A 22,718-nucleotide genomic window follows, 5' to 3' on the forward strand; every position below is an offset into this window, starting at 1 on the left:
GATTACAGCTTCAATTGCAAACATATGAACTTAAGAAATGATTCCAAACATAGTGTTGATAACTGTAATGACAATGAAAAAATAATTAAAACAGATATGTGACTTGTGACTTGGTCAAGCTTTTGTAACCCTTGCATGGGTTCTCAAGTGCATATTGATTAAGTCTACCTTCAAGATCTCCCTTTTACGTGTCAATTCCCTACATTCCCTTCTCTCTCAATTTCTTACCCAAAATAAAATAATAATAATAATAATCAAACACAAAAGTTTTGCCATTTTGCTTTCCCTTCTTCTGGGGGGATTTCATTTTCCTCCCATTAATTAAACAATGTCTCTTGTGATCATCTTCCTCCTATGGTTCTTTAGCAGCCCTTTCTTTGCCCTTTCTCAACCTACAACTTCACCTCAAGGTATGCAAAATTAATATCCATTCCTTATTTGGCATGCATGCTTGGATTTGTAATAAAAGCATACAAGCAATGTACTTGAGATATGTAACAAAAACTTTGGTAGTTATCTCCTTATACGGCCATTCTGTTATGAGTTTATATGTAGTGTTGATTGACCCCAATGGTTGTATGCAGATTTCCTGTTAAGCTGCGGTGACACGGTCGGGCTAACAACGGGGAGGCTGAAATTTCTTCCTGATAAGGATTTCCAATTTCTTGGAAACACAACAACTTTGAAACAACCAGGCTTATTGCCCATATTATCAACACTTAGATTTTTCACAGAATTACAAGCCAGAAAATACTGCTATGTGTTTAACGTGACCCAAGGGGACAAATATTTAGTGAGAACAACTTATTATTATGGGGGTTTTGATGGAGGGACTCAGCCTCCTGTATTTGACCAGATTATTGGAGGGACTAAATGGAGCATTGTTGATACCGCGGAGGATTTTGCTAATGGGTTAAGCTCGTATTATGAGGTTGTTGTGGCAGCCGTAGGAAATAGCCTAAGTGTGTGCCTTGCAAGGAATAATGACACGACTTCTCATCCGTTTATCTCAGCTATTGAACTGTCAAAGCTTGATGATTCTTTGTATAATACCACCGACTTGAATAAGTTTGCACTTAGTAGTATTGCAAGGAGTAGCTTTGGAGATGATGCCCGTATTAGGTATGGAAACTCATTGCTTTTTTTTTTTTTCTTTTTTTTTTTGGGGGGGTGGGGGTGGTGTGAGTAAATTTTAGTGTCTTCTCATATTGGCTTTGAAATTTGGATATGCAAAATGATTAATCCTCATTATGGAATCAAATGGGAAGTAGAAAGAGGGAAAGGAAAATGATGGGCTGCAATTAGCTTGTGAGGATACTGATATATCAATGTTTAACCATTTGATCCTAGCTTTCCAGATGATTTATTCAACCGGAAGTGGAATTCATTTAAGGATTTGAACCCCGTTGAGGAGAACAAGAACAAAGTGAACCCTGAAGATTTTTGGAACAAACCGCCAGCAAAAGCGTTCTTGTCATCAATCACTACAACCAAGGGAAAGCCACTCCAAATCCAGTGGCCACCAGGGCCACTTCCTAATAGCAGATACTACATTGCACTCTATTTCCAGGAAAATAGAGCCCCGAGCCCTGAGAGCTGGAGAGTCTTCAATGTTTCTGTAAATGGGAATACTTTCTTCAAGGATCTTAATGTCACAACCAACGGGGTCGCTGTTTATGGAAACGAATGGCCGCTGTCGGGGCAGACAAACATCACCATGACTCCCAGAAATGACATGCCTGTTGGACCTATAATCAGTGCTGGTGAAATTTTTCAGCTTCTGCCTCTTGCTGGAACGACTTTCCCTAGAGACGGTAGTCAATTTTTCCGTACAATTCTGAACCATTCTGCAGATTTGTTAATAAACAAATCTTAACTCATTTGGTTGTTTTCTAAAAATAGTTGCGGCAATGGAAGAATTGGCAAAACATTTTAAAAATCCACCTATTGATTGGAATGGAGATCCATGCCTGCCTTGGGAGAACTCGTGGACTGGAGTTACATGCACTAAGAGTAAACATACAAGAGTTGTCTCGATGTAAGTTCATTAAATTGATATTTCATACTATGCAGCAGTTGGTATGGATCTGACCACAAATTGTTTCTTTGTGCTCATGAAATTACAACTATTTTTCCCTTGAAAAAATTAAGAAGCATTCTGTTTTTTTGGGAATCAATTTTGATTAGTTCTGTTTCTCTTATTATATGTTAGTGATCTTAAAGGCTTTGAGATATCAGGGACTCTACCTGAAAGCATAGGCAATTTAACTGCACTCAAGCATCTGTAAGTAACCAAGTCTTTTCAATAATTCTACCAAGGTTAGTGGTTGGTATTATTTCTAAGTGACGACAATAGATGTTAACTGGAATTATTGACATGCAGTCGGCTAGGAGGGAACAAGCTCTGGGGTCAAATTCCCGAAATGAAAACATTGACCGCTCTAGAAACTCTGTATGTTCTTGATTGAGTATTTTTCTCATTTCTTCATAGCTTATGCACAATGCACTGATCAATTTGTGTTTATAATATGATGTAGACATTTGGAGAACAATCAGTTTGAAGGATGGATCCCTCAAACGTTGAGCCAACTTCCCATACTTCGTGAGATGTAAGTTATTCAACATTGAGAAGTTACCTAAAGGCTATTTCATATAAATTCCCATACATTTCAATTCTAGCTAACTGGTTAATTTCGATGACCTGACTTGATAAACAGATTCCTTCAGAACAACAATCTTGATGGACAAATCCCTGATGGCCTGTGGAAACCTGGATTGAATATTCAGTAAGCACAATCCTTTACTTACTTTCAAGATTCTTATGTTAAGAAGCTTGTGTATGCGTATCTTGCATAATCTGCTCGGTTTCTCTGCAGCTTTTATTATTTACCTTAAATGCTGATTATGCTTTTGTTTCAGGGTGTCTCCTGGAAATCGTCTAACACAACCTGCATAATGCTAATGAAGGATGAGAGATAGCAACGGTACTTTCAATATCAGTTTAGGATTTAATTGGGAATTTTTCGTACTTAATGATATTGTACAAGTTCAATGAAGGAATTCATTCTTATGGAGAGACAGCAGAGAGATCTACTGTCATTTCACTTCTTTGGTTCGAAAAGATTCTGCTTATTTCTGTACCTTCCATCTGAATCTATGATTGTACTTGAATCCTAACATTAAAATCAACAGACTGCAGCAAGTGAAGAATGTGGTCAAAGCACAACTGAAATTGAAAGAACAATTGATTAGGCTTTTGTTAAGAGGCATGATGCAGATATATGTGTTCTAATATAGCTCTTTTTGTACAACTTATAGTTGCAAACTGTATTTAATTCTTTGCAATCTATTTGATATGTCCTTGTTAAAAACTAATATTAATCATCTGCAATCATCTGCTTGCTGACTACAGACATCAGATCGTTTATATATGCTACAATTTACCCTTTGTGACTCTTTAAGATGCTACATACCGACTTGACACACTCTACATTGTTTTGAAAATTGATTTTAGCTGGCTTTACAAAGACCAGTGTGGCTAGTAAAACTCGAGGCATTTTGTTGGCAATCTCTATCCAAATAGAATAGAAGGATGGAATCAGAATGATGGAAATTATGCTGTAGTTTCACTTCTTGACCGTGTTTTCTATCCACCCATTTGAGCATAGATTCCCAGCAGTAAAAGGATATGAAAAAGAAGATCCTCACAGTCATGGGGGTTTGAAGAAATAGAACGAGTGTGTTGCACAGGAACTGCCTGTAATTTTCCCTCACGTAACCACCACTCTGCTGATTGTTTTTGGCTACTTCCGCAAATTCTATCAAGCTACCTTCAGTCAAAAGTTTACGCTTTATGGTGGCAAAATTGCAGCAGCTTTCATCAGCACACCAATGGTGATGAAATTCGGATGTTCAGCATTAAATTTTTAATATCCCCGATTTTATAGAAAAAATTAGTGTCAAGTCCTTATCTAGATTCCCAGAAGGCCCGCGTTGTGATCTATCAGTAGATTATAATCGTAAAGATGCTGGTATCTTGGCTTGGACTTCATTTATTCCTAAATCAAATTCTCGTTGCTGAAAGCACCCTACAAATCTCTGAAAACACCTGACAAATCTTAACAGCTTTACAAATAATTAATGTGGCTGCCCAAGTACTTGAAACAAGTTCCTCAGTCCAGGTTCTGTCTGAATCATCATTCGCCAACAACATTGTGCGTTGATCTTTTGATACATGTTCGAATCAGAATGACGAGTCTCGTCACAAATTGTCACTGTTAATCAAAATGAATGAAAATAAACACAATACATCAGGTCAAGGGGAATGTGAAGTGAACAAGGTGTCGTTTGGATTTAAAAAAAAAAAAAGGGAAAACAGAACATAATTTTCAAAATGTGGGCCCCGTCTAATCCTCTGTGTAAAAATCTACATCCAAAGACCTTGGTGAAATTGAATGCTACTTCGAATCAAACCTCAGACGAACTGTTTAGATTTTTTCCCGAAGTTCCATTTTTTTCCCCCCTCTGTTTCATTAACACTTGCAGCTTGCATAATTTATGTACTCAATAAGCCATGCAAGCTCTATCTCCTTTCCTGCAAAACCCGCCACCACCTTCCGCTGCTTCGCCGCCAGCGACATCCCAGCTGGACCCAATTCCCTGAGATGGCCTCACTTCTCCTCTGCAGCTGACATCAGCATCCGGGTGGGCCCGGACGCTGAGGGAACCGCAGTCGGTGGCTCCCACGGCGGCGTGAAAGTGAATGCGAAGGAGAAGAAGTGGTCGAGAAACAGAGAAAGTTACTTGACTGATGACAGTGAACCGCTTCCACTTCCCATGACTTATCCTGATTCATCCCCGGTCCCACGTGAGGAGATTGATAAACGGCTTAGATGTGACCCTGAAGTTCAGGTATTGTTCACTCATTTCATTGTCTTTTTTTATTAATCTTGTGTTGAGATGCTTTGATGCTTTCGTTGTGTTTTGTGCTTTGTGTTTGTGCGTGTTAATGTGCTTTGCATTGAATTAATGATGGTGGCTGAGTGGAAATTAGCATTTTTGTTGAGTTTGTGAGATGGATTTGATGTTTTAGGAGCTGAATGACTTGCATTAGCTTAACTGGAATTGATTCTTTCTTCATTTTTGGGTTCTTGTGAGTGCTAAAACGTGGGGAACCTTGATACGAGGGTCTTAATAGACTTGAGCTGGATGCAATCTTGAACCCAGAAACTGAAGCCAGTGCATTATGGCCCTAGCCTAGACAAGTTCTCTCCTTTCTCACACAATTGTAACTGGAATTGAAGAGCTGATCAAGCGTCAATTCAATTGGCAGTTTCGACTTCAAGTTCTTTGTGAACAGCTAAGGAATTGATATGTAAAAGTGACATAGTTAACAATTGTAAAGCATAGTTGGTTGAGAAAGGCATTTGTTTTGGCAACTGTTTTGTTTCTAATGATTAGTGTACATATCAACTGAAACAATTTAACAGCAATGGCCTAAGATGGTCATGTTGTTTGTTAGGCTGGGGCACTGCCCAGTTGAAAGCCTGAAGTTGAGTTTAGATTGCATGTGAGCTCATGTGGGTGCATCCCCGTCTCAATGCATTGGTTATTCCTATTTATAACCATGCATAACTAGTATAAGTATCTTTAATACTTTCTTTTTTAAGTGGTTCGATGGGCACTAATATCAGTGTCTTGTTTGTCAGTATTGTTGCTGGAATTTGTGTTTGATTTATTGCTGCATGTGTAGGATTGTAAGGAAGTCGTTTATGAATGGACTGGGAAGTGTCGAAGTTGTCAAGGGTCTGGATATGTCAGCTATTATAATAAAAGGGGGAAAGAGATTATCTGCAAATGCATACCTTGCCTTGGAATTGGTATTTTTCTTCTTCTTTATCACTGAAGTTCATTCAATTGGTAAACTAAAAGAAGAAACGTGACTGGCTTAATTTTATATGTCATTTGGACTTCACTTCCCATTTGTGGTTAATTCGGAGAGACATAAAGAGCTTTTCACAAACAAAATGTAACTTAAAAAAAATAAAATAAAATAAAAGAAGGACAGGAGAAAGCCCAAATCTACTTTTAAGCTCCTACTTTCCTCAAGATTGGAATGCGGGTGGCCAACCAAAGAAAACTAGTTGTAAACCACTTAGTCAAGCCCCTGGGGCAAACAAATGTTATAGTTGTTAAACATATCAAAGAATTTGTTGCCAAAGCTCTTGAAATTAAGGTATATTCATCAGAATTTTCTTTGTAAACACCTTTAGTTTTCATTCAGTAACTTATTAATAATATTGAATGCTGCAAAGGTAAGATTTCTTCCATCTAAATTCAACCAAAGAATCACTAAATAGTTTGTTAAACCAGTTCATATTGATAAAAAAATGTAAAAGACATTGTGTTGTAAATGGATATGGAAGAGGTTTATTATTATTAAAAAATGTAAAAGACATTGTGTTGTCAAACATGAAACTTATATTAATAAGTGTTTGCTAGCAGTTTGAATGCTGACTGAAGGTCCATGTATATTTTATTTGTTAATGTGCAAAATAATGTTTTATCTCTCTTTTGTGCACTCTTACTATGACTTCAGTCATGCATTTTTTTTCCTTTTTCAAATTTCTTCTACAGTATGGAAGTTGCGATTTAATTACTCTTTAATCTTAAGTTGACTTGGTTTATCCTTATTATGGAACGCAATCTATTATTGGTAAACAAGTATAGCTCTTATGCAAAGTCCTTGTTATTCTTTTTAGGAGAAATTTTCTTTCGCTTTATATTTACATTTTTGCTGTGTACACTGTTCTTGTACTAATATCGATATGCTTCCTTCCTCCGAAAATGTGTGATGATGTAGTGCATGTATGGAAATACAATGACCTTTAACATACCATAGCTGATTCAAGCTTTGTTGAAGGTGACTTAGATATAGAGTGGACCACAATGGCCCAGTTTTGCCTTGAACTGTTATATTTACCTACCATATTTTTCCTTATCCTCAATACTTAACTTCTTAATCTTGAGGAGAGAATGCTATGAATGAATCTGCCATAACCTTATTCTGGATCAGTTAACCTCATCCTGGCATCTGTTGATCACCCATTCAATGAATTATTGAGTATTTGAGTACTGCATGAGTAGCTCTTTACTTTTGCAGAATACATATTGTGGCTTTTCATTGGTGAGTCTTGCAGGTTCTGCTTTTAAGAATTTTCTCTTCTAGTTGAACTACTGTCTTTTTAATAGTTATCCATAGACCCTGGTGGTCACAACATGCTTGGAGAAGAATAACGATGTACATGTTAAAGCCTTTTCAATTAATTGGAGGAGCACTTCAAAATTTTGAGAAGCAGGTGTTCTACGAAACACTTAACCCGATTGAAACTATTCTTTTGAGGAGACAAGGTCGATGTCTTTAGAGCATTAAGAGTCTATTTCATTTACAGAATATTCAACATATTATTCTCCTCTTCACTTTTTCCTTCTCATTCAGTGAACAATCAATAGTGAAATTTTTACTGAGTTAAACTCATTTGTATCTGTACATAACTCTTACCTTGCATTCACAAGGGAAAACACGAAAAAGATTAACTTATATCTAATGTAAACCTCAAGTTGTTCAGTTTCAGAAGCTTTGGTTACTATGATGAAGTTAATTCATTGAGTCTATAAGTCAAAACTAACCCATGTTCTTGGTTTCTGATTGGGGAGCCTTTGATAGTTGGATTTTTTTGATTTGTTGAATGATAAATTGACTATGGGGAATTAGTGGTTGAATTTGTTTATTTTTTATGTTGATGTGCTTGGGGGATATCTGTGGGTCTCCATGTTGTCCAGTGGACTAATACGGATTCCTAATTATTAAATGTGAATATCTTAATTAATCTCAAGTAGCATAATAAATGTTTGACGAGAATCTGGTATTTGGTTTTTATGCTTTATTTGTCTGTTCTGTGTGTATGAAGGTTGTCTAGAATGTTATTGTGGATGCAATCACTTCTTCCTTTCCACATGTCTGAGAACTTCAGACTCGTGTATGAGAATATTAGATGATGTGGAAGTTCTGTTAGAAGTTGATCTTATCAAGACATCTTTTCTAGTGGTTTCTATGGAATGCTTAAGCATTGGATGATTATTCTTCAATCCTTGGATACCAAGTTTCTGGACTCTGGTATTTGGTTTTTATGCTCTATGCATCTATTCCGCATGTATGCAGGTTGTCTAGAATGCTATTGTGGATGCAATTAATTCTTCCTTTCCATATGTCTGTGAAGTTCAGATCCTTCTAGACATGTTTGCTGCTTACTAAGTTGCTAGGAACAGTATCTGTATGAACTATTAACTATCAATCCAGAATATGTACATGCACTTTTTAGCCTGTTGCATCATGTGTTTGACAAACCTGTAGTTAAAACTTAATATTGTCATTATTGCAGGATATGTGCAAAAGATAACAGCGCGTAAGGACATTGAAGTAATGGAGGATTTGGATAATGGAAAACCACCTTGACCCACTTCCCCGCCGCCCCCCTAACTCGGGAATATTTTTCTTGGTAATTGAAGAGTTTCATTTTTTCACTATCTCTGATTCGTCATGTGCATTAGCCTTTTCGGCTATAGACTGCAAAAAGGCAACTTCCTTACAGTGGAGAATTTGAATGACACAAGCAAGGAATAGATTTGTAACTTGATTACAGAATGTATTCTTATCTTAATGTTCTTTTTTTGCAACCGTTTCTTTGTTTATCCTATCTGCTACTTGAGAATCTTCTGTTGAATTGATGCTTTTCAACTTTTTGGTTAAGGAATAAAAGGTTACCAATCAAATTGCCTTTATTCCACACACTTGTATTATATAATCATCCTATATGTATCCTAACAAGTATACGGGGCGGACATTCATTTGATAGAATAAGGTTTTGAGCTTTCTTGGTTTAGACATGTCAAACTTGAGCTTTCTCGATTTCCAGTACAAGATATCGAAAAATAAGTTTTTGAGAAAGCCATCCCGGTTGTTTTCATCACGAGACAGGCAAAATTCTAGTTTGTTACCAACTTTCCAGGCAGATAGAAATGAGATGAAACGAGTCTTTGATAGATTTGATTCCAACAAAGATGGCAAGATATCGCAGATGGAGTACAAGGCCATACTGAGAGCGATTGGGCAAGCGAGCATGATAAGTGAAGTGCCAAAAATCTTCCAAGTTGTTGATCTGGATGGAGATGGATTTATTGACTTCAAAGAGTTCATGGAAGCGCACAAAAAGGGAGGTGGGATCAGAACCATGGACATACAGAGTGCTTTCCGAACATTCGACAAAAATGATGATGGCAAGATAAGTGCAGAAGAGATTTTGGAAATGTTAAGGAGGCTTGGAGAGAGTTGCAGCCTAGAGGATTGCCGGAAAATGGTGAGGGCAGTCGACACTGATGGTGATGGCATGGTTAACATGGATGAGTTCATGACCATGATGACTCGGTCCATGAAGCTTGGTTAGAGAAGCTATTCTAGCTCTTCTGTTCGGGCAAAGTGGGGCTGCTCTTGTTATTAATTATTTACCAGAAATGTTACCGTGATCCAAGTATTTTTAAATGTATATTTTCGCTAGTTTTTCTGCTTTAAAGTAGACTGATGTAGCAGCGTGCAACATGCATGTTCTTTCAGCAGCAATTCTCAACATCTCCGCTTTATCTTTGAACATCACATAACTCTAATCTTGAAAAAAATGACTTTCCAAAGTTACATCACATAACTTGAAAAAAATGACTTTCCAGAGTTCCAATTGAAGTCGGAAGTGAAAAAACATGCATCAGACTGCATTTCACATATAGAGCTGGTGGAAGTGAAGAAACATGCATCAGACTGTATTTCACGTATAGAGCTGGTGTACGCGGTTTGTGATTATTGTTTTAGTCCAAAAGCCAAAAATATCTCCACTTACAGCATAGATCATATAAAAAGGCTTAAAGAGAAAGGAGCAAGTCAACACTTCAGTAGAATTTCATAAAATATTAGCAAATAGAGCATAAAAAAGGAGCACAGTATTAAGCCAGTGAACATTTCATTTCCAACTACCAATAACAGTTCCTCTGTTCACACCAGCCCATTTAACTTCTCACAGATTTGGCATTTACATATAAAGCCCTATTTAGAAGGAATCACAGTGAATATGTATCGCATGTTTAACAAAGACTTTCACCAGTAATCTCCACAGGAGCACTTGCCATCCTTGAAATGATGGAACCGTTTGTTGTCCCTGACAATCAATTCCCTCCCAACAATTCTGGACATGATCTTGATGGCATTATGACAGTCACCGCAAACACGGAGATTCTTAATGATCCTAAGAGGCGTCCTAGCCGGAGTACTGATCAGACCGTATGCTATTGCCAAACGTTCACTGTGATAAAGCAATGCCTGCTCTTTGGCCTCCTGATCAATGTCATGAAGCACATATCTTGTATCAGGCACATAGGTTGATTCCTTCATTTGATTCAATGCTTTCAATTTTTCATCATCCCTGTAAAGAGTTGGATTCCGAAACTCAACAAGTCTACTCTTCCCATCAAGTATGCTGATTGCAGTACGCTTCTTTGGTGGTGGTGTAGGGATCTTTTTAGGGTCAGCCTTTGATGGGTCAAGATCAACCATCAACTCCTCAGCATGATCTTCCAAGTCAATATCCCCATGAATTCGAGCATAATTTCTCAAAGCTTCCCAAAACTCTGCAGTAGGTTCAAAAGGCAGTTTCTGTTCAATAAACTGCTGAGCTTCAAAAAGATGTCCGCATTTTCCAAGAACACCAAGCAGCCCCAGATAATGCTCAGTTCCTGGACTGATGCCGAACTCACTTTTCATAGACTCAAAATGTATAAAAGCTTCTTCAATAGCATCAGCACTACCACAAGCTGAAAAAACTTGAAGAAAAGTCTGCTCATTAGGTTGCAACCCCAATTTTCTCATCTGCTCAAACAACTGCAACCCCTCATCTCCCAAACCGTTATCTGCATACCCATTTATCATCAAATGCCATGAATCCATACTCCTATCCGCCATGTGATCAAAAACCCTCCGTGCATCAGTCATACTTCCACACTTGCCATACATTTCAATCACTTTATTGTTCAAAACCAAATCTCCCCTAATCGTCGATTGCAAAAAGTAATCATGAACCTTCTTCGCATTCTCATACCACTTAGGATTGCCACACAAATCAAACAAAGTATAGAAACAACTAGCATCCGCTTTAACTCCTTTATCCATCAGCTCAATAGCTTCCTTAACCTTCCCTTCCTGACACAACCGTGCCAAGTCAGCAACTGAAGGAGGCAGCGCTTGATCACCAGCAGGACACTGATTCATGTTATTCGGGACATTGTTAAGCTGATTAGGGATTTGGTGACCCGGGGAGACCTGCTGATAAGAATTTCTAGCTTGTGGGTAGCCCTGATTTTGTTGGTTGTTCCACTGATTCGGGCTTCTAGGTTGCTGGAAGTTCTGATTACCAGGGTTTTGATACTGATTACTGTGTGGTTGTTGTTGATGAGGATAAACCTGTCCTTGATTAGGAGATCTCTGGCCCTGATAATTTGAGCGCTGATACTCCTGATTATTACTAGGGTTTTGATACTGATGATTACCCGGTTGATGTTGCTGAGGATAAGCCTGTCCTTGAATAGGAAGCCTCTGACCCTGATTAGGATATCCCCTATTCGGATAATTATGATCACTGCTATACTGATTAGTAGCATATCCATGCCCTTGATTAGGATAACTTAGATGGTTGTTCTGTTCTTGCTGTGAGGCCCACTGATTGTTATTAAAATTACTCTGATCGGGAAAAGCCCTAGAATCAGACAATGGTGACTGCGGTGGTTGTGGTGGTGGGGTATTGTACTCTACGGCTGACGTACTTAAGGTCTTTGCTAAACTTAGGGTTAGGGTTTTGCCGATAATATTGTTTTGCGGATGGTTCAAATAAGAATACTGAAGCGATGTGAATCGTACCTTCGTGAGAGAAGAGTGTCTTCGGCTTCGCAAGCATCTTATCGCCATGAGAGACGCCATTTCTTCTGGTTTTAGTGAAAACGAACGATTTCCTAAAACCCCTAGAAAACCCTGAACTGAAATGGAGTGCAACAATGTAACTGATTTTGGATGATGGGTTTTGGTCTGTGTTTTTGGGCTCATACAGCATCTACTAAGGCAGCATGTGGACCGGACCCGGTCCAGATCGGTTGAAGAATGATCAGTAGTAACACTTTGTTTGGGGATCTTCTTCGTAGGTGAGGGGAAAGTCAGGAAAACCTTGTAATTAATTTACGAGATTAAATGGATTTTGGTAATTATTTCAGGAAAATATATAAAATGGAAGTCCACCTATTATAATTTATAAACCATCGTATTTATTTTTAAAAAACTTATGATAATAGAAAGTAACTTTTTAAATTTTTTTATTGAAAAATATTTTAATTTGTAAGGAGTAATGCTACAATTCTCAAATAATATTTTTTAAAAATAAAAAATGACAATTTTTTATTAAGATTCAAATAAATACAGTACATGAAGAACCTCAACTATCAGCAGCAACGACACAAATCATATCACAGTGACCTACGCCATTAATAATCGTACAAGTTGATGAGAGTGCTGAAGTAAAGAAAAAGAAAAGAAGAAAAGTAATTCACTAGAGAGAGTAAAAAAAAAAAGAGAGAGAATTTGAGTTGCAAATTTATTTTTGAGAGAGAGAAAGAGGAGTTATCAAAATCTCGCAAGAAAAAAATTAAATAGTATTTTTATGTTTAAAATTAAAAAAAAAAATAAAGTGAGGTGAGGTGAGAACATTCTTCATTAGATGATGAAATGCAATTATAAGTAATTTGTTTTGGTGCAATTTAATACTTTTCATAATAATATAATATACTTCGGAAAACTAAGACTATAGGGGGGCCCTTATGTTATTATCCCACGTCCTAATTTAATGCAATATCGGAACACTCACTTGTATCATTTGTGGTTTAGCGCCACAAAGGTGATTTGAAAAAAAAGCGCAAAAATTCTCAGTGTTGCTAATGGAAGACGACGAAGAAATTCTCTCAGATTCCGATCCATCTGATTCAAGCGACAGATGCACCATTGATCGCGAAGACGCCGATTATAACGATGATAACGATGACGGTGACGAAGAAGCATCCGTGGCAGATTCTGCGCCGTCCGATGAAGATCGAAAGTCGAAGAACGTCGACGCTCTCGTGAGGTGAGGTTTTACAAACAAAAAATTAATTTCCTCTGTTAAATAAATGTTCAGAATATCACCTTATTTTTTGTTTGAAGTATAAACGTTTGTCTGTTTGTTCACGTTAATCGTATAAATTAATTCTGATTTAGGGTTTCTACGAGTTGAGAAAATTGATAATTTGAATTTCAGCTGCCTTTCCGAGAAAAAAATTCAGTCCTTGATTTAAGATTTTTGAGTGTTTGGCTAAAATTAACATGGATTAAAAATGTAAGCAGTTTTGTCTCAGGTTTCTTACTTTTGGAGGTTTTCTAAATAATTTATTGGATCTGGAGTAAGCAGGGGTGAATGATTCTAATTTCTTAGGCCTCAAATATGACTATCTCATTTTTGTAATAATTCCTTTGTTTGTAATAACGAATTTAAAGTTGATGATACTGGGCTTGTACTAGTTTGAGAAAAACATTTACAATGCCCATGGTTGAATGGAAGTTCACTTATAACTTTGATATTTCCTTTTCTGATTTATCAGAGGCAACCTTGTTGTAAAAAGACAATCACTGCTTCCAAGAGTTCTTTCAGTGACAGAAGGGGCGGCTGTTTGTAGGAAGCCTTTCAAACCTCCCTGCTCTAATGGCTATGACAATGGGAATGACCAGCTTGCTCGTCGTCTTTGTGCCCGCAAACGGTTTGTTCCCTGGGGCTCTTCTCGGCCAGTGTTGGTTACAATAACCAACCGATTAGATTTACCAAGGACTGTTGAGAACAATGTCATAGAGGAAAATTTCACTTTGCCACCAGGAGTTGATCCTCTGGTGCTCTGGCAACCTGAGGAACCTCAAAATGATGGTGGTAACTTAGTGCCAATAACTGTTGATCCATTGCTTGTTCGTTTCCTTCGACCCCATCAGAGGTATTGCTGATGATATGAATTCATATTTGGTTTCAATGGTTTGTCAGTTTTTGATATGTTGATTACTATATGATTTTTCAATGATATCAACATAAATGGAATTTATGTATTAAGAATGCATTCACCAATCTAAACCTAATTTACCGGTACGACCATTCTTCAATCTAAATCCATTGCCGGAGCCATTGATGAATATTGGCAGAGAAAAATATCCATAAAGGTAGAGATTTGAGGTTCGAGTATATATTATTAGATAAAAGATAAATGTAAAACAGCAATTATTTATTTCGTCTTTGTCATTTAGCTGTGCTTTTCAGTAATTGATATGATTTCTTTTTTCACATTGTAATGCAGAGAAGGTGTTCAGTTCATGTTTGAATGTGTTTCAGGGCTATTGAATGCTGCTGGTATACATGGATGCATTCTTGCTGATGATATGGGGTAAATGGATCATCTTTTCTGTGTAAATCCTGTCAGATCAAGTTCATAGGTTCCTTTTTTTTTTATTACTATTGATTTATTTCACTGTTTAAGTCTTGTCTTCAAGGTGGTTATTGTACTTGCATTTGCAGGTTGGGAAAAACTTTGCAGTCAATCGCATTACTGTATACTCTTTTATGTCAAGGTTTCGATGGAAAGCCAATGGTTAAAAAGGCCATTATTGTCACACCAACCAGTCTTGTAAGTAATTGGGAGGCTGAAATCAAAAAGTGGGTTGGAGGAAGAGTTCAACTTATAGCTCTCTGTGAAAGCACAAGAGATGATGTTGTCTCTGGAATTGATAGTTTCACAGATCCCTGCAGCTCTCTACAGGTAAACTTTTGCTGCTATGTCTGATTATTTTCTTGATATATGCACTAATTTAGTTACCACGGCAGGTATTGATTGTTTCATATGAAACATTTCGGATGCATTCATCAAAATTTAGCTGCAGTGAGTCCTGCGACCTTCTTATATGTGATGAGGCTCACAGGCTGAAAAATGATCAGACACTAACAAATCGGGTATGACATGAAAAATACACTTATCCTTACTTTTGTTTATATATATATTCTTCATTTTTTTTTCACCTGATATTATTTATATACACTTTTGTGTAGGCATTGGCTGCTCTCTCATGCAAGCGTAGAATTTTGTTGTCTGGAACTCCTATGCAGGTAATACATAGTAGGCATTTTAAAATGATTCTTTATGCTTATGATAGCAAGTCCTTTTATGCATTCTGGATTTACTCCTTGATTTGGGCCTTTGCAGAATGATCTTGAAGAGTTCTTTGCCATGGTTAACTTTACTAATCCTGGGATATTAGGTGATGCTGCATATTTTCGCCGTTATTATGAGGTGAGCTGCTGCCTTATATTTAAAAAACTATTTATTGATGATAAACTAGAAATTCATTAGTTAAACTGCATTCATTTCTTTTTCATTTTTTAATTTTCGCCATGGGGTAGGATGGAGAAGAGTCTTGGTTCACAGGGAATGAGCACTTATTATGACCATTTCCATTCTTATTGTTCTATCAAACTGAACTCCGTCCTATGTGGCAGGGATGCTTTATATTACAGATTGCTGATATAGAGTGGTAAATAAAGAATGATAGGTGTTTTTCCATGCTGCAAAATATTGTAAAATCCATCTCCATGCTTTATCATATCATTCAAGGAGTAACCTCCTACTCCACAAAACAAAGCTTTGCTGATAGTATCATATAATAATCGAGCAATATGATTTTCCTTTTAATTTTTCAAAATATGCAGTTTAGGAATGTCTTCACCACATGTTTCATATTTGGTGTTATGTTCTATCAGTAGTTAAATTATTTATTCTTTTTTATTCTATTTTGTTTCACTCTGTTGACATATCTTCACTCTGTAAATGAACTGTGATTACATTTACAAAGACATCAATTATTTGTGGAAGAGAACCTACTGCTACTGAAGAAGAGAAGAAGCTAGGTATTGAGCGCTCTTCAGAACTAAGTGCAAAAGTGAATCAGGTAATTTTATTTATTTATTTTTTTGCTTAATTATATAATAGTTTAGCTTTCTCAAGACTTATAGTGGCTACACTGCATTTTTAACTGGTAGATTCTGATTCTGTGATAGTTCTTTCATAACAGAAAAATGCGTCATATCTGGAGGAACTGATTGGTTACTTTTATTGCTTTAATTTTTTTTTTCACATTTGACTCGTAATTATCTATTTGCAGTTTATATTGAGAAGGACTAATGCTTTGCTGTCAAATCACTTGCCACCAAAGGTACATTTATCTTGGTCCAAAAGCTCTCTGTTGTTGTAGTTGCTTATTGTTTAGTGCAACATTTCATTTCTATTTGTAAGATCTTACATTGCTTATTGTTTCGAACTGTGTAGTGCTTTTACGTAAAGATAACTTCTTGATGCTCCTACCAGTTCTTGTGGCTGGAATTTATTGTCCTTAGCTCAGTTTTCTTTTGGAAGTCTAAGTGACTTGGATACTTTGCTTGTTGCTCAAACAGATCATCTAAAGATTGTTTTTGTTCAGCGCTCATCAATGTCAGAGTCACTATTCAATTTCTAGTCATTAGTTTCTTAGCCTCTCTCATCATGCTCAAATTTATTCCTGCTAATCTTTGCAGAAGTTGCTTTCTTCAATGTAGAATTCTTAATATAATGAAGCATACTCTTACTAGTTTGTTTACTGGTTGTATAGGCTTACAACCACAACATTCCTATTAAGTATCTTAACATTACCAGAACAAGAGTTAAGACTTAAGACCATTCTTTGTTGCTTGTTTTCTCCATAATGATCTATTCATACCCTAAGGGGGCTCCAAGATTGTGTACTTGTAAAGAGGTTTGGGAAAATGGCTTTACCATTTATCTAACCTTGTTCTATCACATCTGAAATTATTGGTATGGATCAAAATAAAGCAGATCTTTAATTTGATTTTTAAATTCCTTTTTATCAATCACTTTTTGATTTATCCCAACCTATCTTGAGTTTAGGTTCTGTCACTTCTAATTCTTTGTTTCATCTGTAGATAATTGAAGTCGTATGCTGCAAGTTGACTCCTCTCCAGTCAGAGCTATATAACCACTTTATACATTCCAAAAATGTGAGTTTCATTCTTATTTAGCTACCAAGTTTGATGAGAAATGTTCCCTAATATTGGCAATTAACCATACAGGTTTTGTGTTGTTGTCTTGAACGCAGGTTAAACGGGCTATTTCGGAAGAAACAAAGCAATCCAAGATTTTGGCTTATATCACAGCTCTTAAGAAGCTCTGTAATCATCCCAAGGTAATTAAACATATGGGAAAATTGTGATTACTCTAATCTTTTCATGATTTATTGTTTTGTTGAGAACCTTTTGAATTAGTAGTTGCTTTTTTTGAATTGGATACAATTTTTAGGCTTTATGTCCTAAAAGGATTTTATGTTAAAATCGCATCAATGAGATTTTTCCTTGGAACAATTTTTTCGCTTGAAACTACACTGAAGCTTGGTCAAAACTTCCTAGAATTGGACTTCATTTGGGTTTTGATGATCCTTTGGTTCTAGAAATGTTATAATCTCTAAAGAACCATCGATAAATATTCTGTCAATGTCTCTGGCCTAGACAATACTGATTGGGACTACTATGGGATATCAAGGGTGCTTGGCCTAATTAATAAATTGAATGTGTACATATTGACATTAGTACAATTCCTTTTTCAGTGACATGAATCAATTCGGTATGAAAATGAACGTATTGTGAAGATGCTGAACTTCTGCTTTGATGCATTAACTTGCTCTTGTCTAGTTTTGCTACCTTTCCCATCCTTTTAATTAACATCTGTTCTGTTATAAGAATAAATCCATTGTCTTACAGTCTGATCCTCGGTTAAGACTTTTTGTATGTGCAGCTTATCTACGATACTATAAAAAGTGGAAATCCAGGAACCACTGGATTTGAGGACTGTATACGTTTTTTCCCTCCAGAGATGTTCTCTGGAAGGTGAGCATTTGTTTGTATTATTTACAAATATTATGCTTAGCATATATGATCAATTAAGATGTCATTTGCTTCCCTTATAATTGTTAGATCTGGATCATGGACTGGAGGTGATGGGGCTTGGGTTGAACTGTCTGGAAAAATGCATGTCTTAGCCCGGTTACTGGGCCATCTACGTCAGAGAACTGATGACCGAATTGTTCTGGTCTCAAATTATACTCAGGTACTGTTAGATAGTAATTCTGGTTAAATAAAGTGGTTCAGCACCATGCAATATGGATGGAGATCATGCTTGTTATTCATAATGTGACTGTCAGTGTGCTATTGGTTTCCTAATCTATAGTCAGTATCTAGTTCCGAAAACACGGCATAGTTCTTTGCCACCCAGCATTTTTTATCATCAGTAAGCTATTGATTCATTTCTGGATTTATTTGATAAGGAAATTTCGATGAAGTAATGTAAATAACAATTGACATTGTAAATGGGTAATTTTCTGTTTTTTGAATGAAATTTATTTCTGCTTGTCAAACTTGGTTGCAGCCATACAAGAACTAGCTGAAGCCACCATATGAAGCATTTATTAAGAAACTCTTCCTTGTGGAAGATATCTGATGCTATTCATTTATTTAATAAGTAAACCTTGCTATCATGTATCAGACACTGGATCTATTTGCTCAATTGTGTCGTGAAAGAAGGTATCCATACTTGAGGCTGGATGGAACTACATCAATCAGCAAAAGACAGAAGTTAGTGAATCACTTTAATGACCCTTCAAAGGTGGAAATTTTTCTTATTTTGAATATAAAATTGGGGTCTTTTATGTTCTTCATGTTGTTGGGCATGTAGCCTTATTGCCAGTACTTAAGGTTTATTTCAATCATTTGCAGAATGAGTTTGTTTTTCTCTTAAGCAGCAAGGCTGGTGGCTGTGGCCTCAATTTAATTGGTGGTAATCGACTTGTGTTGTTTGATCCTGATTGGAATCCAGCCAATGATAAACAAGTAATTAACTCATGCTAACTAGCGCACTAATTGTATGCCAATTGGAAGTAGAATGTATGTCTCGTCTATCATAATATTCTGATTATTTGGATACCTTGTTTTACTCATAACAGGCTGCTGCAAGAGTTTGGAGGGATGGACAAAAGAAGAGGGTATTCATCTACCGTTTTCTGAGTACTGGAACCATTGAAGAAAAGGTTTTTATGCGGCAACAATAACTGTTTTTTTTTTTTTTTTTTTTTTGAACTTGCAAGATAGTTTGAGCTTCCAATGAGCAACTATTCACAGTTTTATTTAAAGTATAAAAATTTTGCATATGTTTTCTTAGGTATACCAGCGTCAAATGTCTAAAGAAGGGCTTCAAAAAGTTATTCAGCAGGAGCAAACAGATAGCTCTGCAACTCAGGTTCTTGATTAGCTGTTTCTGTCATGATCTCTGCTTGGAATTTGAGCTTTAATGAATGAGATAGATAATAAGTTTAAATTGCAGGGAAACTTTCTTTCAACCGAAGATTTACGTGACCTGTTTACATTTCATGATGATGTGAGGTATGTTACGTCCCTGAAGTTGAAATTATTGTTATTTGAATTACAAAAATGACATTTGTTGGTGCTGCAACTTGAAAGCAAAATAATTGGGGTGGTTGGAAAAGTTTTAAAGTTACAGGAACTATGGATGAATTTTTGCATACCATGAATTTGCATCTTATTTTTAGCATGCAAAGTAGGATTCATGGTAACTCTAGGCTAGGATTTTAGAATGGGAAGGCAAAAAGTTTCATATTTTTAACTGTGAGAAACAATTTGTTATATTTTTGCCTGTACAGTTGGCGACCATTTGTTTATTATTTCTGTATTGCAAAGCAGATCAAGTATATGCCATTCGACTTCAACATATCATCATCAACAGAGGGTTTAAATAGAATGATCTACATATATGAACTGGATCTGTGAATTTTAGCCTATTGAAATATTGTCTAAAGTGAATTAATCGTTCTTGTTTGATGTAGTTAAAATTAAAATTTTAAGTCATGTTAATGCCTGTTGGCTATATAGCGGCCGTACTTCACTAAAAGAAAAAAAAAACATTAATAGAGATGTTAGTACATTTTAGAGTGAATGCTATGAATTGATGCAACATATAGTCTGCAGAGTTCCCCTATTGTTTCTTGGAAGTCTGCCTGGCCACTAGAAGAAACCACCATTTTGAGCTTATACTTTTTGATATTATCCAGACTTTAGGCCTCACTCCAAATGGTTTAACATAAAAGTGATGGTTTTATGTATTTTAACAGTTATTGATCTGACTAGTAGCTGATATCTGGAATTAATGAATTTTTTTATACACTTTGACAAAAACCTTAGCTGTTCTGAGGATCAAATCTTTAGTGTAACAAAATAGCATTGCAGCTCCGCCATCATGTATAAAAGTTTAGTTTAAAATGTACATGTAGGTCTGAAATTCATGAAAATATGCATTGCACTCGTTGCCAGAATTATGATGATGGAGCTGAGAGCATAGGAGAGGGAGATGAAACCAACTCAGCAAACAAAAATGATCAGTCTGATCAAGAAGTTACCGACATAGGTGGTTTTGCAGGACTTGCTGGATGTTTGCACAAGTTGAAGAGCTCAGAAAAACAGGTTGATCACTGTATTATTTTGCTAACTAATTATTATTACAATTATTAGTATTTTAGTTTTTATATCATTTTTATCTTCTCTTCCAAATTATTTCAGTTAGGAACTCCTTTGGAAGAAGATTTAAATAACTGGGGGCACCATTTTTACTCCATGTCAGTGCCCGATGCTATACTTCAAGCCTCAGCTGGTGATGAGGTTTGTCATTAGTTTCCAATTTTGTATTTACTTTGATTGTCCTTTTTCAAAAGAAATAGAATTCAAAAAGATAAGTTGCACACAAATCTATGTTCTATATAATCAAATCTCTTAGGTTCAGTATTGTTGTATCTAATCCAAATTCATCTATTTTAGACTTGATAATATAAATGAGTTTCCATAAAATACTGAAAAACTTGGTGAAGCACCTCCTGGTCTGATGATGTGTGCGGAGAGTGAATGGTTTGCATTCTAGGAGTACTTTTTCAATCTACATGGATCATGCCTAATTATAAAAATTCTTTGGAACTTTTGCATTACCTAATGAGATTCTACTTATTATCTTCATGACTGTTCTCTGATGGAAGGTGAGCGTAAAAGATATGAAACATAACTCCAATAATCATTTACATCTATATGTTTTCATTATCTGCCATCAAATGAATATGCATAGTACTCAAATTTTAGTAATCTTACAGGTCACATTCGTTTTCACTAACCAAGTAGACGGGAAGCTTGTGCCAATTGAATCAAAAGTAAGCCCGAAGATGCAAGCGACAGAAGGAAACAAGAACCCGAATAATCATATTACTAATCCCAAGCCGAAGCTGGACCAAAGGTCCAAGTTATTATCTCAACATCATAAGCTACTAAAAGATGTTCCTTCACTCGAAAATTCGGCGAAATTCTCATTATCTGCCTCTTCCCAGCCGAAATCAATGAGAACTTCTCTAAAAGGTGCAATAAAGCCTAAACTCTCTTTTGGAAATCAATTGCCATTGAAAAGATTTTCTCCTGATAATGTAGAACATGATGATGACTTTGAGTAAAGTTTTTGCGGCTCAAAAAATTAATTCTTAATTTTTGTTTTTTTAACTCTTTGTTCATAGTTTCTCGACAATCTAAGTGCGCCATACATGACTTCAATAAAATTAAATGAATATGTGGTGCTTTAAGTAATTCGCATGTGCATGGATACCTTAAGTTGGAGACACGAGCAGTTTTTTGTTGGCTTCGGAGTGGAGTGGGAATAGATTCTGACCAGGACCAAGACCCAAACCAAAGATCTAACAGACTTGATAAAGGATTAAATTAATGTTGATAAAAAAAAAAAAAAGACATATCAATAGGTCTCTATCACTTAAGCTAGTTAGCTTAGCTTATAAAAGCTTGATCATAAAGTCCAATTGTGGTCTTTTTTTTGGATCCCGCTACGTTACGTCAAGCGTAACATACATCCATACACAGCAACAGTTCCCATGATGGAACCTACTATTGTTGCTGTGTGTGGCGTACGTTACGCTTAACGTAACGTAGCACCAACCTTTTTTTTTTTTTGTGGGAATGAAGGGCTTTCAACGAATTAATGATTACCGACTTATGAAGTGTCTCTGTAGTCTGTAGGAAGTAATTCTAAACAGAAAGTACTTACTGCAAAACCATTTTAAAGCATTTTTTCAGCTGTGTTTGTCTAACAAAGTTTAAGCATTATGAATAATAACTTTTGATTTTCAACAACGAAAATTGCTTTCTAACACTGCCAAAATTACTTAATAAATTAGATTAACAGCCACTAGAACGATTGTAATTTGTAATTTGGTATGTATTGCAATAAACTTAGAACAGAAACATATGATCAAACTGGTAGTAATTAGATACTATAGAACAGTTATAAAGAACTTTCTCCCATGACATGATTTTCGGTCAACTAAATTATTTTTCAATTACAGTCATAGATTAGCCTGC

At 36.2% G+C, this 22,718-nt stretch overlaps 5 protein-coding genes across 6 annotated transcripts; 4 read left to right on the forward strand and 1 right to left on the reverse strand.

Moving 5' to 3' along the window:
- The first annotated feature begins 280 nt into the window (after nucleotides 1–280).
- Nucleotides 281–3,218, forward strand: LOC18035143 (putative leucine-rich repeat receptor-like serine/threonine-protein kinase At2g14440). Its single transcript, XM_006422965.2, has 9 exons — nucleotides 281–410; nucleotides 585–1,122; nucleotides 1,351–1,814; nucleotides 1,903–2,038; nucleotides 2,213–2,284; nucleotides 2,384–2,452; nucleotides 2,538–2,609; nucleotides 2,718–2,786; nucleotides 2,920–3,218. The coding sequence occupies exons 1-9, from the start codon at nucleotides 329–331 to the stop codon at nucleotides 2,954–2,956; spliced, it is 1,539 nt and encodes a 512-aa protein (XP_006423028.2). The 5' UTR covers nucleotides 281–328; the 3' UTR covers nucleotides 2,957–3,218.
- A 1,251-nt stretch (nucleotides 3,219–4,469) lies between these two features.
- LOC18034187 (protein disulfide-isomerase SCO2) lies at nucleotides 4,470–8,892 on the forward strand. The gene is made up of 3 exons (XM_006422966.2): nucleotides 4,470–4,911; nucleotides 5,753–5,879; nucleotides 8,442–8,892. Exons 1-3 carry the CDS (start codon nucleotides 4,558–4,560, stop codon nucleotides 8,513–8,515), a joined length of 555 nt encoding a protein of 184 aa, XP_006423029.1. The 5' UTR covers nucleotides 4,470–4,557; the 3' UTR covers nucleotides 8,516–8,892.
- Nucleotides 8,884–9,703, forward strand: LOC18034855 (calmodulin-like protein 1). The gene has a single exon (XM_006422967.2). The coding sequence runs from the start codon at nucleotides 8,946–8,948 to the stop codon at nucleotides 9,501–9,503; it is 558 nt and encodes a 185-aa protein (XP_006423030.1). The 5' UTR covers nucleotides 8,884–8,945; the 3' UTR covers nucleotides 9,504–9,703.
- A 259-nt stretch (nucleotides 9,704–9,962) lies between these two features.
- LOC18035020 (pentatricopeptide repeat-containing protein At2g15690, mitochondrial) lies at nucleotides 9,963–12,327 on the reverse strand. The gene has a single exon (XM_006422968.2). The coding sequence runs from the start codon at nucleotides 12,194–12,196 to the stop codon at nucleotides 10,202–10,204; it is 1,995 nt and encodes a 664-aa protein (XP_006423031.2). The 5' UTR covers nucleotides 12,197–12,327; the 3' UTR covers nucleotides 9,963–10,201.
- A 701-nt stretch (nucleotides 12,328–13,028) lies between these two features.
- LOC18035021 (protein CHROMATIN REMODELING 25) lies at nucleotides 13,029–21,833 on the forward strand. 2 transcript variants are annotated; one of them, XM_024179445.1, is made up of 21 exons: nucleotides 13,029–13,262; nucleotides 13,774–14,154; nucleotides 14,509–14,595; nucleotides 14,727–14,967; nucleotides 15,021–15,158; nucleotides 15,255–15,311; nucleotides 15,409–15,495; nucleotides 16,055–16,150; nucleotides 16,364–16,414; nucleotides 17,178–17,252; nucleotides 17,351–17,437; nucleotides 18,043–18,134; nucleotides 18,222–18,354; nucleotides 18,790–18,909; nucleotides 19,020–19,133; nucleotides 19,247–19,330; nucleotides 19,462–19,539; nucleotides 19,624–19,682; nucleotides 20,588–20,777; nucleotides 20,874–20,972; nucleotides 21,452–21,833. In XM_024179445.1, exons 1-21 carry the CDS (start codon nucleotides 13,078–13,080, stop codon nucleotides 21,800–21,802), a joined length of 2,805 nt encoding a protein of 934 aa, XP_024035213.1. In that variant the 5' UTR covers nucleotides 13,029–13,077; the 3' UTR covers nucleotides 21,803–21,833. The 2 variants fall into 2 exon arrangements, with proteins under 2 accessions (XP_024035213.1, XP_006423032.1); XM_006422969.2 differs by having other exon boundaries at nucleotides 15,033–15,158.
- Nucleotides 21,834–22,718: the final 885 nt, after the last annotated feature.

The sequence above is a fragment of the Citrus clementina genome, unplaced genomic scaffold (genome assembly GCF_000493195.1).
Source record: "Citrus clementina cultivar Clemenules unplaced genomic scaffold, Citrus_clementina_v1.0 scaffold_8, whole genome shotgun sequence".
Classification (NCBI taxonomy): domain Eukaryota; kingdom Viridiplantae; phylum Streptophyta; class Magnoliopsida; order Sapindales; family Rutaceae; genus Citrus; species Citrus x clementina.

What these genes read in the sequence shown, in the direction of transcription:
- LOC18035020 (XM_006422968.2), bottom strand. Translation starts at nt 12,196, where the DNA reads ATGAGCCCAAAAACACAGACCAAAACCCATCATCCAAAATCAGTTACA.
- LOC18034187 (XM_006422966.2), top strand. Translation starts at nt 4,558, where the DNA reads ATGTACTCAATAAGCCATGCAAGCTCTATCTCCTTTCCTGCAAAACCC. An exon ending in GATGTGACCCTGAAGTTCAG is followed by an intron (nt 4,912 to 5,752) that starts GTATTGTTCACT and finishes CTGCATGTGTAG; the next exon opens with GATTGTAAGGAAGTCGTTTA. An exon ending in CATACCTTGCCTTGGAATTG is followed by an intron (nt 5,880 to 8,441) that starts GTATTTTTCTTC and finishes TCATTATTGCAG; the next exon opens with GATATGTGCAAAAGATAACA.
- LOC18035021 (XM_024179445.1), top strand. Translation starts at nt 13,078, where the DNA reads ATGGAAGACGACGAAGAAATTCTCTCAGATTCCGATCCATCTGATTCA. An exon ending in ATCAGACACTAACAAATCGG is followed by an intron (nt 15,159 to 15,254) that starts GTATGACATGAA and finishes ACTTTTGTGTAG; the next exon opens with GCATTGGCTGCTCTCTCATG. An exon ending in ATCCAGCCAATGATAAACAA is followed by an intron (nt 19,134 to 19,246) that starts GTAATTAACTCA and finishes TACTCATAACAG; the next exon opens with GCTGCTGCAAGAGTTTGGAG.
- LOC18035143 (XM_006422965.2), top strand. Translation starts at nt 329, where the DNA reads ATGTCTCTTGTGATCATCTTCCTCCTATGGTTCTTTAGCAGCCCTTTC. An exon ending in GGAGATGATGCCCGTATTAG is followed by an intron (nt 1,123 to 1,350) that starts GTATGGAAACTC and finishes ATTTGATCCTAG; the next exon opens with CTTTCCAGATGATTTATTCA. An exon ending in CTTCCCATACTTCGTGAGAT is followed by an intron (nt 2,610 to 2,717) that starts GTAAGTTATTCA and finishes CTTGATAAACAG; the next exon opens with ATTCCTTCAGAACAACAATC.
- LOC18034855 (XM_006422967.2), top strand. Translation starts at nt 8,946, where the DNA reads ATGTCAAACTTGAGCTTTCTCGATTTCCAGTACAAGATATCGAAAAAT.